Source organism: Elephas maximus, chromosome 9 (genome assembly GCF_024166365.1).
Source record: "Elephas maximus indicus isolate mEleMax1 chromosome 9, mEleMax1 primary haplotype, whole genome shotgun sequence".
In the NCBI taxonomy this organism is placed as follows: Eukaryota; Metazoa; Chordata; class Mammalia; order Proboscidea; family Elephantidae; genus Elephas; species Elephas maximus.
Window position 1 is genome coordinate 2,186,848 of NC_064827.1, and position 15,636 is coordinate 2,202,483.

Genomic DNA, 15,636 nt, shown 5'->3' on the forward strand with positions numbered 1-15,636 from the left:
TCCATGAACATCTCACAACGTGGATAAATCTGGAGGGCGTTATGCACAGTGATGTAAGTCAGTCACAAAAGGGCAAATATTGTATGATATCACTATTATAAGAACCCAAGAAAAGGCTTAAACACAGAAAAAACATTCTTTGGTGATACGAAGCTGGGGAGGGAGAAGGAGGGGAAATCAATAACTAGTTAGTAGACAAGGATCAACTTCAGTGAAGGGAAGGGCAACACACAATACAGGGAAAGTCAGCACAACTGGACCAGAGCAAAAGCTAAGAAGTTTCCTAGACACATCCAAACACTCTGAGGGACACAGTAGCTGGGACTGGGGCCTGGGGACTGTAGTTTTGGGAGACATCTAGGTCAACTAGCATAACATAGTTTATGAAGAAAATCTTCTACATCCCACTTTGGTGAATGGCATCTTGAGTCTTAAAAACTTGCAAGTGGCCATTTAAGATACATCAACTGGTCCCATCCCACTCAAAGCAAAGGAGAATGAAGAAAACCAAAAACACAGGGAAAATGCTAGCTCAAAGAACTAAGGGACCAAATGAAACAGAAGCCTGAGACCTGAAGAACTAGATAGTGCCCAGCAACCACCAATAACCACCCTGACAGGGACACAACAGAAAGTCCAGAACAGGGCAGGAGAAAAATGTAGAAGAGAACTCAAATCCACGTAAAAAGACCAAACTTAATGGTCTGACAGAGACTGGAGGAACCTCCGAAACTATGGTCCCTGGACGCACTGTTAACCCAGAACTGAAATCATTCCTGAAGCCTACTCTTCAAAGATTAGACAGAACTATAAAACAAAAAATAATACACGTGAGGAATGTGATTCTGACTTCAATCAGACATACGAGGTCAAATGGGGGGCTCCAGTCCAAAAGCATGAAGGGACAGGAACTTGTCAAATGGACACAGGGAACCCAGGGTGGAAAGGGGGAGTGTGCTGTCACACTGTGGAGATTGCAGCTAATGTCACAAAACAATGTGTATAAAATTTTTGAATGAGAAATCAACTTGAGCTGTAAACTTTCACCTAAAGCATAATAAAAAATAAATTAAAATCCAGATATATTACTGAATGTTTTGATCAAAGAAGACAACTTCTGAGAAAAAAAATGCAGAACAGAATTTCAAATTCTCATGAAATCCAGGCTTTCTGGAGCCACACAGACTAGATGAACCCCTGAAGCTATTGCACCGAGATAATTTTTAAACTTTAGATCTTAAAACAAAAATATCCCCTGAAGTCTCCTTTAAACCAAACAATTGTTTAATTAGTAAAGAATGTCTGCCTTGAGCGTTTTGCTCTTTTAAAAAAAACTATGTGGGATCAAACTGACAACGGCAATACGAAAGGTTAGATGAGAAGCTTGGGGCAGTGAGATCACGTTACTGGTGGAGGAGTAACTTGGAGAAGGAGGGTGAGGATGGCTGCAGAACTTGAAGAACATAATCAGTGTCGCTGAATTATACATGCAGAAACTGTTGAATTGGTGTATGTTTTGCTGTGTATATTTTCACCAACAATTAAAAAAATCAATTTCTTAAAATAATAAAATAAAAATCCACATATAAGGAATAGGACCTGTAACCTTTAGACCCTTAGAGAAATTCAGGGGCATATCTTGAGAACTTGAAAAGCCCTCGTTTGCAAAAACTACTAGATTATTTGATTTCTCCCAGTTAATGTGATAAAGTACAACTCAAAACTAAAAAGTGACATTATCCTCACAGTTTAAACATTCCATTCTACGTTTCAGTATAATTCCTGCTCAGAAACATCATTTGCGTGCGTGTGTGTGTGTGTGTGTGTGTGTGTGTCATTCTGTGCTTTTTCTTTATTACCATTACTGGCACTAGCAATCAGCTTTCTTTTCAGAGCTGTATTCCACCAAGCAAGAAAGTTTTTTTAAGTCACTTTTCAAGAGCTCCTAAGTAAGCAATAATGAGAAGAGGAGAGACAAACTCGAATGCTATGGCAGGCACAGGCATACGACAAAGGCAGTCAACATCAATAAAAAAACAGAACAATTTTTTTTTAATTGTGGCTTCCTGACAACTCTTTACTCTAGGAACCGCAATGACTCACGTGTGAATGAGTGGCATCCGATCCCGGGCCCGACTGCGGGAGACAAGAGGGCATGGTAAGGACTGTGGCACACTGGAGTGACAGGACCTCTGAATGTGGATAGAGATTCGAGCACGGGAACTTCGTCTGGGTACGTAAAGATTAACACATCTCCTAGACCACCTGAGCCGTCTCATTTCAATGACTGGTACTTCTAGGAGCATGCCAACTACACAGGATTCTTGTCAATTTAACCAGTCATATAAAAAATCATTTCAAACTATAAATGTAACGTACTCTTGACGATGGCATGAAGCAATGAAAAGAGTTTTTGTACAGTGCCTTCTAGAACAAGAAAAATGACTAGAGAGATCTTTTCCAGACAAGAATAAACGAACTTGGTATGAGGCGGGCTTTTCTTAGCCCGAGTGCTGTGGTGGCACACTGCCACAAGGAACTAGCCTACCGACCAGCCGCGGCATGTAGTGGGGACCCTTTGCTCCCACCACACAGGTGGGCTGCTGCCCAGACTCCTGAAGGGACATCGTGTCCTTTGGTCACAGGCATCCAGAGCTGAGGGCATCGTAGACTTTAGAGAACGCAGAGCCCCAAGAAGGAACTCCAGCCGAGCTGCTGGTAACCACGGCCTGGATTTTACTTCCACGGGAAGGACAGTGTTAATACACTGCTGCTGTCCTCTGCAGCAGTAGTGACCCAGTCCTCTCCCTGACAAGCAGTGTTTGTCGAGACACAAATCATTCCCGCCACATGCCCAGGCCTGACTCCGTGAGACTCGGACTGTTAATATTTTACTATGTATCTTGGCTCTGTCTTCCACTCCCATTACAGGAGCTTTAGCGAAATACTTCCTTTCTATTAAGGGGACAATTCAGGAAATTTAAGCTGCCTTTTCCACCAGAAAGAGTAAGGCAAGGGGTTTGCAGAGCTTTGTGGGTGGGTGAGTGTGCTGATTTCCACAGGAAAAGAGGGAGAGAGAGAGGAATTCCTTGTGCGAACCTTAAGGTATCTGAGAGATGGGAATTCCTCATCAGGCCAAGTTCAGCCCTCTGAAATCTGGAACAATGGCCACACACCAGACCCTTGAATAAGACATATTACCACAACTGGCGACTGTGTGGATAAAAAAGTATCTAATACGGCTCTGCCACCCACACCCACATCAAGAAGACAACCCTGGAAAGCACACCTGACCCCCAAGAGGCCAGCAGAGACCCCAGACCACAGCAAGGTACCCACTTAACGGTGACTCCAAGACAAGGTGCAGCCCAGGAGTCAGAGATGCTGACGCTGGGCTGGTGGCCAACCATGACCATGAAGCAGGGATGAACTCCCACACACAAAACGTGCCAAGAAGAATGGCTCCCAGGAGCCAAGATGGCGGAATAGACAGAAGTTTCCGGCAAGCGCTCTTTACAACAAAGACCCGAAAAAAACAAGTGAAACGAGTATATTTATGACTAGCTAGGAGCCCTGAGCTTCAAAGGCAAGCTTAGAAAATGAACTGAGGAAGAGATGGTTCAGAAGCAGAGAGGAGTTACCAGGCCGGAACTGTGGGCAGCCCTCAGGCATCAGTCCCAGAACAGTGGCGGCGGGCTGGTACTAGCGGCTGGGCACAGTTTCCTCAGGGAGAAGCAGCCAGTCACACAGCCTACTCACAACTCCAGAACCAGAGAAGAATGGCGCTCTCAGCAAAAGCTAAGTACTTGAGTATATTTTACTGTGCCCCCCACCCCCAAGCCAGCTTCAGCGGCTGAATTCCCTGGGCTGGAGACAGGCACTGTTGAGCACCTAGAGCCATCCTCCTGGCCTTGGAGAAGGGAAAAATTTGCAACCGGGGGAAAAGATAATTTGCCAGCTCCACTAACCAGGGGAGCTCAGGACAGAAGCGGCTCCTGTCCAGGCATAAACGGTCCATGGACTTTGAGCACCTTTCCCCTGTGCATGGACCTGTGTGGGCCTATTTCAGGAGAACAGGCCCTTGTTGGCAGACTCCAACCATTTCAGCTGTGTGGTGGACAGGTGGGTGTTTGGTGTTTGACATTGCTTTGCCTATTAAACCGGGTCCTTACCTACCCACATCAGGGGCCTAAGGACTGGCAGCTCCACTCAGGTAACACAGCCACCCACGACAGGGGACCAAGGATACCTGGTACCTCCCAGTCCTTACAACCAAAAACATTGGGTACCCATGGTTCATCTGCAGAACCCACCTGAACGCCCTAGAGAACAAGGACGTGCTTTCCTCAGAGACACTCGGGGGTCGGTTCTCAGGCCCCTGCCTTGTTCAGAGTGTGGCCCTCTGCTGCAATCAGATACCGGTGTATACGCCAATCACCCCTGCCCCTCTAAGACTATAGGACAGAGCCCGTACCACACACTTGATATCAGCTACCTGGAAACCTGAGCTGAATTCATACAAGAAAACTGAATGGACTCCTAGACTGATATACCCAATAACAGCTCTAGCCATCTGGGGACAGGACACCAGAGCTCCAAAGGTGAAAATAATCAAGCTAGCTCAGTCAAGCAACCCATTTGGGTATATCAAAACAAAACAAAGCAAAAAGCTACGAAACAGTAAGCAAACATAAAATAAACTAATACATTAACTTATAGATGGATCGGAGACAACAGTCAATTATCAAGTCACATAAAGAAACAGGCCATGATCACCTCAACAAGCTCTCAAAACAAAGAATCCAGGGATCTTCTAGATGAAAGTGCATTCTTGGAATTACCAGAGGCGGAATACAAAAGATTAACATACAGAACCCTTCAAGACATCAGGAAGGAAATAAGGCAATACGCGGAATGAGCCAAGGAACACACAGATAAAGCAATTTAAGAAATTAGAAAGATTATTCAGGAACGTAATGAAAAATTTAATAAGCTGGAAAAAACCACAGATAGCAATCAGAAACTCAGAACATTAAAAACAAAATTACAGAAGAAGACGACTCAATAGAAAGTCAGAGGAGCAGAACTGAGCAAGTAGAAGCCAGAATTTCCGAACTTGAAGATAAATCACTTGGCACTAATACACTGGAAGAAAAGTCAGATAACAGAATTAAAAAAAATGAAGAAACCTTAAGAATCACGTGAGACTCTATCAAGAGAAATAACCTACGAGTGATTGGAGTACCAGAACAGAGAGGGATAACAGAAAATACAGAGAGAATTGTTGAAGATTTGTTGGCAGAAAACTTCCCTCATGTTCTGAAAAATGAGAAGATATCTACCCAAGATGCTCATCGAACTCCACATAAGGTAGATATTAAAAGAAAGTCACCAAGACATATTATAATCAAACTTGCCAAAACCAAAGATAAAGAAAGAATTTTAAGAGCAGCTAGGGATAAATGAAAAGTCACCTACAAAGGAGAGCCAATAAGAATAAACTCGGACTACTCGGCAGAGACCATGCAGGCAAGAAGGCAATGGGATGACATATTTAAAAAACTGAAGGAAAAAAATTTCCTGCCAAGAATCATATATCCAGCAAAACTGCCTCTTAAACATGAAGTTGAAATTCGGACATTTCCAGATAAACAGAAGTTTAGGAAATTTGTAAAAACCAAACCAAAACTACAAGAAATACTAAAGGGAGTTCTTTGGTTAGAAAATCAATAATATCAGGTATCAACCCAAGACTAGAACACTGAGCAGAGCAACCAGAAGTCAACCCAGACAGGGAAATAAAAAAAAACAAAGCAAGATAATTAAAAAAAAAAGCTCAAAACAGGGTAACAGCGATGTTATTACATAAAAGAAGACAACATTAAAACAATAAAGAGGGACTAAGAAATGTAATCATAGATCTTCCATATGGAGAGGACGATAAAGTGATAAAAAGAAACAAAATTTAGGTTTATATTTAGAAAAATAGGGGTAAATAATAAGGTAACCACAAAGGAGACAAACTATCCTACTCATCAAAATAAAATACAAGAAAAAAATAGAGACTCAGCAGAAACAAAATCAACAACAAATATGAGGAAAGGACAATATATAAAGATAATCTACTCAGCCCATAAAATTAAGTGGGAAAAAGAAACTGTCAACAACACACAGAAAAAGACATCAACATGATAGCACTAAATTCATACCTATCTATAATTATGCTGAATGTAAATGGACAAAATGCACCAATAAAGAGACAGACAGTGGCAGAATGGCTTAAAAAACAAGATCCATCTATATGCTGCCTACAAGAGACACACCTTAGACTTAGAGACACAAACAAACTAAAACTCCAAGGATGGAAAAAAATATATCAAGCGAACAGCAATCAAAAAAGAGCAGGAGTGACAGTATTAATTTCTGACAAAATAGGCTTTAAAGTTAAATCCATCATAAAGAATAAGGAAGGACACTATATAATGCTTAAAGGGACAATACACCCAGAAGATATAACCATATTAAATATTTATGCACCAAATGACAGGGCTGCAAGATACATAAAACAAACTCTATCTGCATCGAAAAGTGAGATGGACAGCTCGACAATAAAATTAGGAGACTTCAACACATCACTTTCGGTGAAGGACAGGACATCCAGAAAGAAGCTCAATAAAGACACAGAAGATCTAAATGCCACAATCAACCAACTTGACCTCATAGACATACACAGAACACTCCACCCAACAGCAACCAAGTATACTCTCTTTTCTAGTGCACATGGAACATTCTCTAGAATAGGCCACATATTAGGTCATAAAGCAAGCCTTAGCAGAATCCAAAACACTGAAATATTACAAAGCATCTTCTTTGACCATAAGGCCATAAAAGTGGAAATCAATAACAGGAAAAGAAAACAAACACTTGGAAACTGAACAATACCCTGCTCAAAAAAGACTAGATTATAGAAGACATTAAGGATGCAATAAAGAAATTCATAGAATCCAATGAGAATGAAAACACTTCCTATCAGAACTTTTGGAACACAGAGAAATGGTGCTCAGAGGTCAATTTATATCTATAAATGCACACGTACAAAAAGAAGAAAGGGCCAAAATCAAAGAATTATCCCTACACCTTGAACAAATAGAGAGCAGCAAAAGAAATCCTCAGGCACCGGAAGAAAGCAAATACTAAAAATTAGAGCAGAATTAAATGAAATAGGAAACAGAAAAACAATTGAAAGAATTAACAAGACCAAAAGCTGGTTTTTTGAAAAAAAAAAAAAAAAATTGATAAACCACTGGCCAAACTAACTGACAAAAGAAAAACAGGAGAGGAAGCAAATAACCCAAGGAAGAAATGCGATGGGCGATATTACAACAGACCCAACTGAAATTAAAAGAATCATATCAGATTACTACGAAAAATTGTACAAATTTAAAAACCAAGAAGAAATGGATGAATTCCTAGGAACACACTACCTGCCTAAACTAACACAAACAGACCTAGAACAACTAAACAGACCCATAACAAAAGAAGAGATTGAAAAGGTAATCGAAAAACTCCCAACAACAAAAAAAAAAAGCCCTCATCCTGAAGGCTTCACTGTAGAGGTCTACCAAACTTTCAGAAATGAGTTAACACCACTACTCCTAAAGGTATTTCAGAGCACAGAAAAGAACGGAATACTTCCAAACTCATTCTATGAAGCCACCATATCCCTGATACCAAAATCAGGTAAAGACACCACAAAAAAAGAAAACTACAGACCTATATCCCTCAGGAACTTAGATGCAAAAATCCTCAACAAAATTCTAGCCAATAGAATTCAACAACATATCAAAAAAAATAATTCACCATGACCAAGTGGGATTCATACCTGGTATGTAGGGATGGTTCAACATTAGAAAAACAATTAATGTAATCCATCACATAAATAAAACAAAGACAAGAATCACATGATTTTATTAATTGATGCAGAAAAGGCATTTGACAAAGTTCAACACCCATTTATGATAAAAACTCTCAGCAAAATAGGAATAGAAGGAAAATTCCTCAACATAATAAAGGGCATTTACACAAAGCCAACAGCCAACATCATCCTAAATGGAGAAAGCCTGAAAGCATTCCCCCTGAGATCGGGAGCCAAACAAGGATGCCCTTTATCACCACTCTTATTCAACATTGTGCTAGAAGTCCTAGCCAGAGCAATTAGGCTAGATGAAGCAATAAGGGGCATCCAGATCGGCAAGGAAGAAGTAAAATTATCTCTATTTGCAGATGACATGATCTTATACACAGAAAACCCTAAGGAATCCTGCAGAAATCTACTGAAACTAATAGAAGAGTTCAGCAGAGTATCGGGATACAAGATAAACATACAAAAATCAGTTGGATTCCTCTACAATAACAAAAAGAACATCGAAGTGGAAATCACCAAATCAATACCATTTACAGTAGCCCCCAAGAAGATAAAATACTTAGGAATATATCTTACCGGAGATGTAAAAGACATATACAAAGGAAACTACAAAACACTTCTGCAAGAAACCAAGAGAGACCTACATAAGTGGAAAAAACATACCTTGTTCATGGATAGGAAGATTTAACATTATTAAAATGTCTGTTCTACCAAAAGCGATCTATATATTTAATGCAATTCCGATCCAAATTCCAACAACGTTCTTGAATGAGATGAAGAAACAAATCACCAATTTCATTTGGAAGGGAAAGAGGCCCCGGATAAATAAGGCATTACTGAAGAAGAAGAACAAAGTGGGAGGCCTTATTCTACCTGATTTTAGAACCTATTGTACTGCCACAGTAGTCAAAACAGCCTGGTACTGGTACAACAACAGATACATGGACCAATGGAACAGAACTGAAAATCCAGACATAAATCCATCCACATATGAGCAGCTGATATTTGACAAAGGCCCCAAAACAGTTAAATGGGGAAAAGACAGTCTTTTTAACAAATGGTGCTGGTATAACTAGATATCCATCTGCAAAAAAAGAAAAGAAAAGAAAAGAAACAAGACCTATACCTCACTCCATGCACAAGAACAAGCTCAAAGTGGATCAAAGACCTAAATATAAAATCTAAAACAATAAGGATCATGGAAGAAAAAATAGGGACGTTAGGAGCCCTAATACATGGCACAAACAGTGTATAAAACATTACTAACAATGCAGAAGAGAAACTAGACAACTGGGAGCTCCTAAAAATCAAACACCTGTGCTCATCCAAAGACTTCACCAAAAGGGTAAAAAGATTACCTACAGACTGGGAAAAAGTTTTTAGCTACGACATTTCCAGTCAGCACCTGATCTCTAAAATCTACATGATAGTGCAAAAACTCAATTGCAAAAAGACAAATAACCCAATTAAACAATGTGCAAAAGATATAACAGACACTTCACTAAAGAAGACATTCAGGCAGCTAACTGATACATGAGGAAATGCTCACGATCATTAGCCATTCAGAAACGCTGGTGGCATAGTGGTTAAGTGCTACAGCTGCTAACCAAAGGGTCGGTAGTTCGAATCCGCCAGTCGCTCCTTGGAAACTCTATGGGGCAGTTCTACTCTGTCCTATAGGGTCGCTATGAGTCGGAATCATTAGCCATTAGAGAAATGCAAATCAAAACTACAATGAGATTTCATCTCACGCCAACAAGGTTGGCATTAATCCAAAAAATACAAAATAATAAATGTTGGAGAGGCTGTGGAGAGACTGGAACACTTATACACTGCTAGTGGGAATGTAAAATGGTATAACCACTTTGGAAATCGATTTGGTGCTTCCTTAAAAAGCTAGTAATAGAACTACCACACGATCCAGCAATCCCACTCCTTGGGATATATCCTAGAGAAATAAGAGCCTTTACACGAACAGATATATGCACACCCATGTTCACTGCAGCACTGTTTACAGTAGCAAAAAGATGGAAGCAACCAAGGAGCCCATCAACAGATGAATGGATAAATTATGGTATATTCACACAATGGAATACTACGCATCGATAAAGAACAGTGACGAATCTGTGAAACGTTTCACAACATGGAGGAATCTGGACGGCATTATGCTGAGTGAAATTAGTCAGTTGCAAAAGGACAAATATTGTATAAAACCACCATTTTGAGAACTCGAGAAATAGTTTAAACAGAAGAAAATATTCTTTGATGGTTACGAGAGGGGGGAGGGAGGGAGGGTGGAAGAAGGGTATTCACTAATTACATAGTAGATAAGAACTACTTTAGGTGACAGGAAAGGTAACACACAATACAGGCGAGGTCAGCACAACTGGACTAAACCAAGATAAGTTTCCGGAGTAAACCGAATGCTTCGAAGGCCAGCGTAGCGGGGCGGGGGTTTGGAGACCATGGTTTCAGGTGACATCTAACTCAATTGGCATAATAAAATCTATTAAAAAAACATTCTGCATCCCACCTTGGGTAGAGGCGTCTGGGGTCTTAAACGCTAGCTAGTGACCACCTAAAAAATCTAGGATGCATCAATTGGTCTCAACCCATCTGGATCAAAAGCGAATGAAGAACACCAAGGACACAAGGTAATTATGAGCCCAAGAGACAGAAAGGGCCACATAAACTAGAGACTACATCAGCCTGAGACCAGAAGAGCTAGGTGGTGCCCAGCTACAACCCATGACTACCCCGACAGGGAACACAACAGAGAATCCCTGAGAGAGCAGGAGAGCAGTGGGACGCAGACCCCAAATTCTCGTAAAAAGACCAGACTTAATGGTCTGACTGAGACTAGAAGGATCGCAGTGGTCATGGCCCCCAGACCTTTTGTTGGCCCAAGGCAGGAACCATTCCCAAAGCCAACTCTTCAGACATGGATTGGACTGGACAGTGGGTTGGAGAGGGATGCTGGTGAGGAGTGAGCTTCTTGGATCAGGTGGACACTTGAGACTATGTTGGCATCTCCTCCCTGGAGGGGAGATGAGAGGGTCGGGGGGGTTAGAAGCTGGTGAAATGGACACGAAAAGGGAGAGTGGAGGGAGGGAGCGGGCTGTCTCTTTATGCGGAGAGCAATTGGGAGTATGTAGCAAGGTGTATATAAGTTTTTATGTGACAGACTGACTTGATTTGTAAACTTTCACTTAAAGCACAATAAAAATTAAAAAAAAAAAAAAAAATGGCTCCCAATGAACAAGTGACGGGAAACTGCTTTGAGATGCACACTCTGCTTTTCACGAAATAAATCGGCACCAACTGAAAAAGGTTATCCAAATTGATTGTATTTCAGCAGAAAATTTTATGTTCAGTAAATATTTTTCCCTCTCAAATAAAAACTACAGTTTCAAGGAATAAAAATATAACCTGGAAGTAACATGAGGGCCAGTCTGCTTTTCAATGCTGGCTGCGTGAAGACTGTCATCTGGCCGGGAAGAAACGTGTGCGGGCTGAAACTTCGTGACATGCTCCAAAAGTGGAGTCAGAGGGCACACTGAAGAGCAGCTCATCGTTGCAGCACGCACTTGCAGGCTCAGGTGCACAGCTACACACACCCCACCAGTGTGACCGTAATGCGTGCCTGTTACGTGTTTCTAAAATAACGCGACTCGTTTAGTTTCACTAACCCTAAGGCCGGCCCTTTGGGGCTGCCTTCTATGTCATTACCAAGGACTTGCCCATCAACGTCACCGTGCACTCAGTCGTTCAGGTGACCTTTTTCTGTTTACAGGGTTAAATCGGGTGCGGCTTGTCACACACACAGTCGCAGTTCTGAGGCAATGGACACGCACACCCATTCCATCACGAGACACCTCCATGCAGCAGATACTATGGGTGCTTTGGAAAATGTAGACTGTGTAAAGCAGAGCCACAACTCAGCCTTAAACGGAGAGGCAATAATCACCACCATCCAAGGCAGAAAGGCCTAAAATCTCTACCACAAAACGATCCTTTGTGCCTGAGCTCTGTCATGACAGGTAGGACAGGTTTATGTGCTGAGGCACAGAGAACCCAGGGACAGTTTCCATCAGCCATTTAGGTCAGCACTGACCTGCATGTGTGAAGACACCAAAGTGCCACTGGCTATGGTGATGGCCCTGACACAGCGACGAGCAAAAAACGCTGAACGCTAACAAATGATTTTCAGACGCTCCAAATATCGACCAATTTACATTTCGAAAATCTCAAATTTACGCAGAAGTTCTGTAGGAATGTTATTTTCCAATTCTGTGCCAGAAGCAGCCCCCTTAGGCCAACAGGCCTGAGCTATGACAGTAAGTTGTCCCACATCCTGAGTTCATGCGGGAGGCAGCTAGTCAGTCTCGCTGCTCAGACAGCAGGAATGATGAGATTCTCCAGTAAAACGGATGCCGGTGAAGTAAAAACGGACGTTGGAGGTGGGTGACGCCTGGTCAACAAAATAAGTCGTCACAGCCTCACACACGTGTGACTAGTATAAAGCAAATTAATTACTTTATTACATTTTAGTGCTTCCTTAAAATAAATATGGTAACATAGTATCAAACGTACAGTGAGAAATCAAGCACACGTGTGAAAAGCCTGGGGCCAGGGTCCACTCACGACTGTTTAATACTCAGCACTTGAGAGATCACCGCCTTCCATCATGTATGTACAGACAGAGGCGGCTACGGCTAACACGATATATACAAAACGGCGACCGACCAAAACTACACTCTTCTCCCAGGGACTGAGGAGGCCGCAGCAAGGCCTAACAATGTCACACAGCGGGTCCTATTGTCTGTACCACATTCTCTCCTGGGCGCACAGCTCACTTACCTGTGTATCTAGCTAAAATTATCTAACAGTTACACTGATCTAACTTTTCTATTGATCTGTGGTTTCTTCTGCAGTTCCAGGTAGGTTCAAGTAACACTTCCAAGAAAATATGTGCAAAGCTAACAGAAGTGGCTCCAGAACCTTCCAGCCATTGGGTCAAATCAGGACGGCAGAGCAGCTGGCCGAGTCCCACAGAGGCGCTGCAGCGCTCCAGGCGCCCTGACGTGCCGAGGACGGGCTGGGGCGCGGTCGGCTCCAGACAGTGTCTGCTGTGGGAAAGCATCGACGGTCGGACGCTCAGCACAGAAGGATCCAAAGCCATTCCACTTACTCCGAGCTCTGAAATAACTGCAAATAACCACTTTAATTGTTTTTAAATACGCGACCAAACACAAGTATCATCTGTCCTTCCAGAACCAGGAACCAGGACAGGACAGAGGAGGCCAGTTACAGTCAGGACATAATAAAAACACTCAAAGAGCCGCCAGCGGAAGTGCGTCACCTTTTACGGGAACATGCTCAGAGTGAGAAATACCAAAACGTGTCTTTACTAAAGTGAACAAATCATCAGAGCACTGTCCACAGCGGCAGTCGTGATGGCTCCAGTTTGTAGGTCAGGCAAGCACCAGCTCCTAGTACCTTTTGACTCATGATTGCAGGTCAGAAACCATCGTTTCTACGTTTGTAAACGTTATTTAGCAGAAGACAGACTTCACAGATTTCAGTGCTTCAGTGAACTGGTCTTTTCAGTAAACGTTTTCTGAGCAGCAAAGAACAAGGATCTTTTCAGAAATCTTAGAATTGGATATAAATGTTGGCAGTAGACACAATCAATAAATATCATACAATTTCTCAAATGAAAAGGTTTCCCCAGTATGAATCCCTTTTCTAGAGACGTTAAAACACCCTGACCCAAGATCAATTTTCAGCACTAGGACCTCACAAGAGATTGTGGCCCACCAACATGCTACGTGTCAGGTATGTGCAAAAGGGGTGAGGTGAGAGGCAGGAAAAGGAAATCAAACCATCTTTAACCGATACTGGAGGGGAACTTCAAGTAGGAGGCCAGCCCCGCCTCCATCTCCTGCCTCTCACAGCCGTCCCCCAGGAGCCGGTGGCGGCAGGGCGGTGCCGGCGTCGATACTGGCGTGCACTTCCACCTCGCTGCACCCACGTCCGTCATGTGCGAGGAGCTGAGGGAGGGGCTTCCTGTCACAGAGTAGAAGCCTCTATGAAAAAGGTTTCTGACTTTGCACACTTCGTACCCAAGGGGATGAAAATAATAAATATCGATGCTATCGGCAGCACCCTCTGGACGCCGGCCGGTGTCATTTGCGAGTCTGCGTCTTCTTTGGCACTGCCGGCCGCTTGGGCTGCCACAAGTGGTTGTGGATTGTGAGGGCATCCACACTGACAGACATGGTTTTGGCTGGAATCAGGTTAAACTGTTTTCGGTCTGAGCTGTACTTATAAAGCTTGTCGATCATCTTCTTGGTGACGCTCTTGGGCCCCGTGCCGGTTAACTTGTAGATCTCTTCGGTATCGGGGTAGTAGCAGTAGAGCCCCCGGAACTGGCAGCCTGCGTCGCGGAACAGAATGATGTAGTGGTTGGCATCACACTTCTCTAGCTCCTGTATGGAGGGAGAAAAGGGAAAGAAAAGAGTAAAACTTCCAGAGATTCACGCCAGCAGCCATGACAAGCCACGTCGGCTCCACAGGCACCATGGGAAGGGCTGACAGTGAGGGGCTGTGCATGCAATAGGAACCTGGCTTACATGTCAGCCACAGTCTTCCTATCTTAAACACATATGGTTTATCCACTCGGCATCCCACTCTATGCCACAGAGATTGTACAAAGGCCAGCATGCAAGGTGTGTGAGAACCATGAAAAGGTGTTCAGCATCACCAGTCATAGGGAAATGCAGCTCAAAACCACAATGACAGGACCATTCCTAATACCCACCAGGTGGCTGGAATCAAAAAACACAGATAATGTGTACAACTACTGAATGCAAAGCTAATCTGCTCTGTGAACTTTGACCTAACGCACGATAAAAAAAAATACAAACGACACACCATAAAAGACAGAAAATAAGAACAAGCAGCATTGACAAGGATGTGGAGAAACTGGAGCCCTCAGGCGCTGCTAGGAGGAATACAAAACCTGCAGCCACTTGGAAAAGGTTAACTAAATCAAACCGCTAACAGTCACCACTGACCCAGCAATTCCACTCCTAGGTGTGTACTAGGGAGAGACGAAAACACGCGTCCCCCTGTAAACCTGTATATGGATAGTCACAGCAGCCAAAACACGGGAACGATGCAAGTGCCCGTCTAGAGGTGAGTGGATAAACAACAGCTGATCTGTCCACACACTGGACACCATTCAGCCATAAAATGGAATGAAGCTCTGACACATGCTAAGACATGGACGAACCTAAAAACACGACACTGAGTGGAAGGAGCCAGACACAAACAGACAAATCCTCTGTGACGCCATTTCCATAAAATGTCCAGCATAGGCAAATTAAAGGCAGAAAGAGTCGTGAACACTTGGTGCTGGCAGAGGGAGAGACAGGGAGTGACTGCTAAGGAGTGGGTGTAGGGTTTCTTTCTGGGTGGTGAGAATATTCTGGAACTAGACAGTGGCGATGGCTATGCAACCTTGCGAGTCTGTCTACTGAAGATCACTGATGTATACACTTTAAATGAGTGAGTTGTACGGGATGTCAATTACATCTCAATAAAACTGTTACGAAAAAGAAGACTCTGAAGTAAATAGGACAAACTGCTGACGTGTGTTACAATGTTTGCTGTAGAGTATTCTGAATGTTTCAACATGTCTGAAACTG

At 42.8% G+C, this 15,636-nt stretch overlaps 1 protein-coding gene across 4 annotated transcripts in view; it reads right to left on the bottom strand.

Annotated features, from left to right (window-relative positions):
* The window catches only part of CAMSAP1 (calmodulin regulated spectrin associated protein 1), a 112,476-nt gene that overhangs the window by 7,939 nt on the left and 88,901 nt on the right, over positions 1-15,636 (bottom strand). For 3 of the 4 annotated variants that reach the window (XM_049896612.1, XM_049896615.1, XM_049896614.1), the window contains one exon: positions 12,444-14,415. The exons of the other annotated variant lie outside the window; for it this stretch is intronic. In XM_049896612.1, the coding sequence (XP_049752569.1) occupies positions 14,113-14,415 (303 nt within the window). In that variant the 3' untranslated portion in view covers positions 12,444-14,112. Of the gene's footprint in view, positions 1-12,443; positions 14,416-15,636 lie in introns of those variants that run through there. 4 annotated transcript variants of the gene reach the window in all.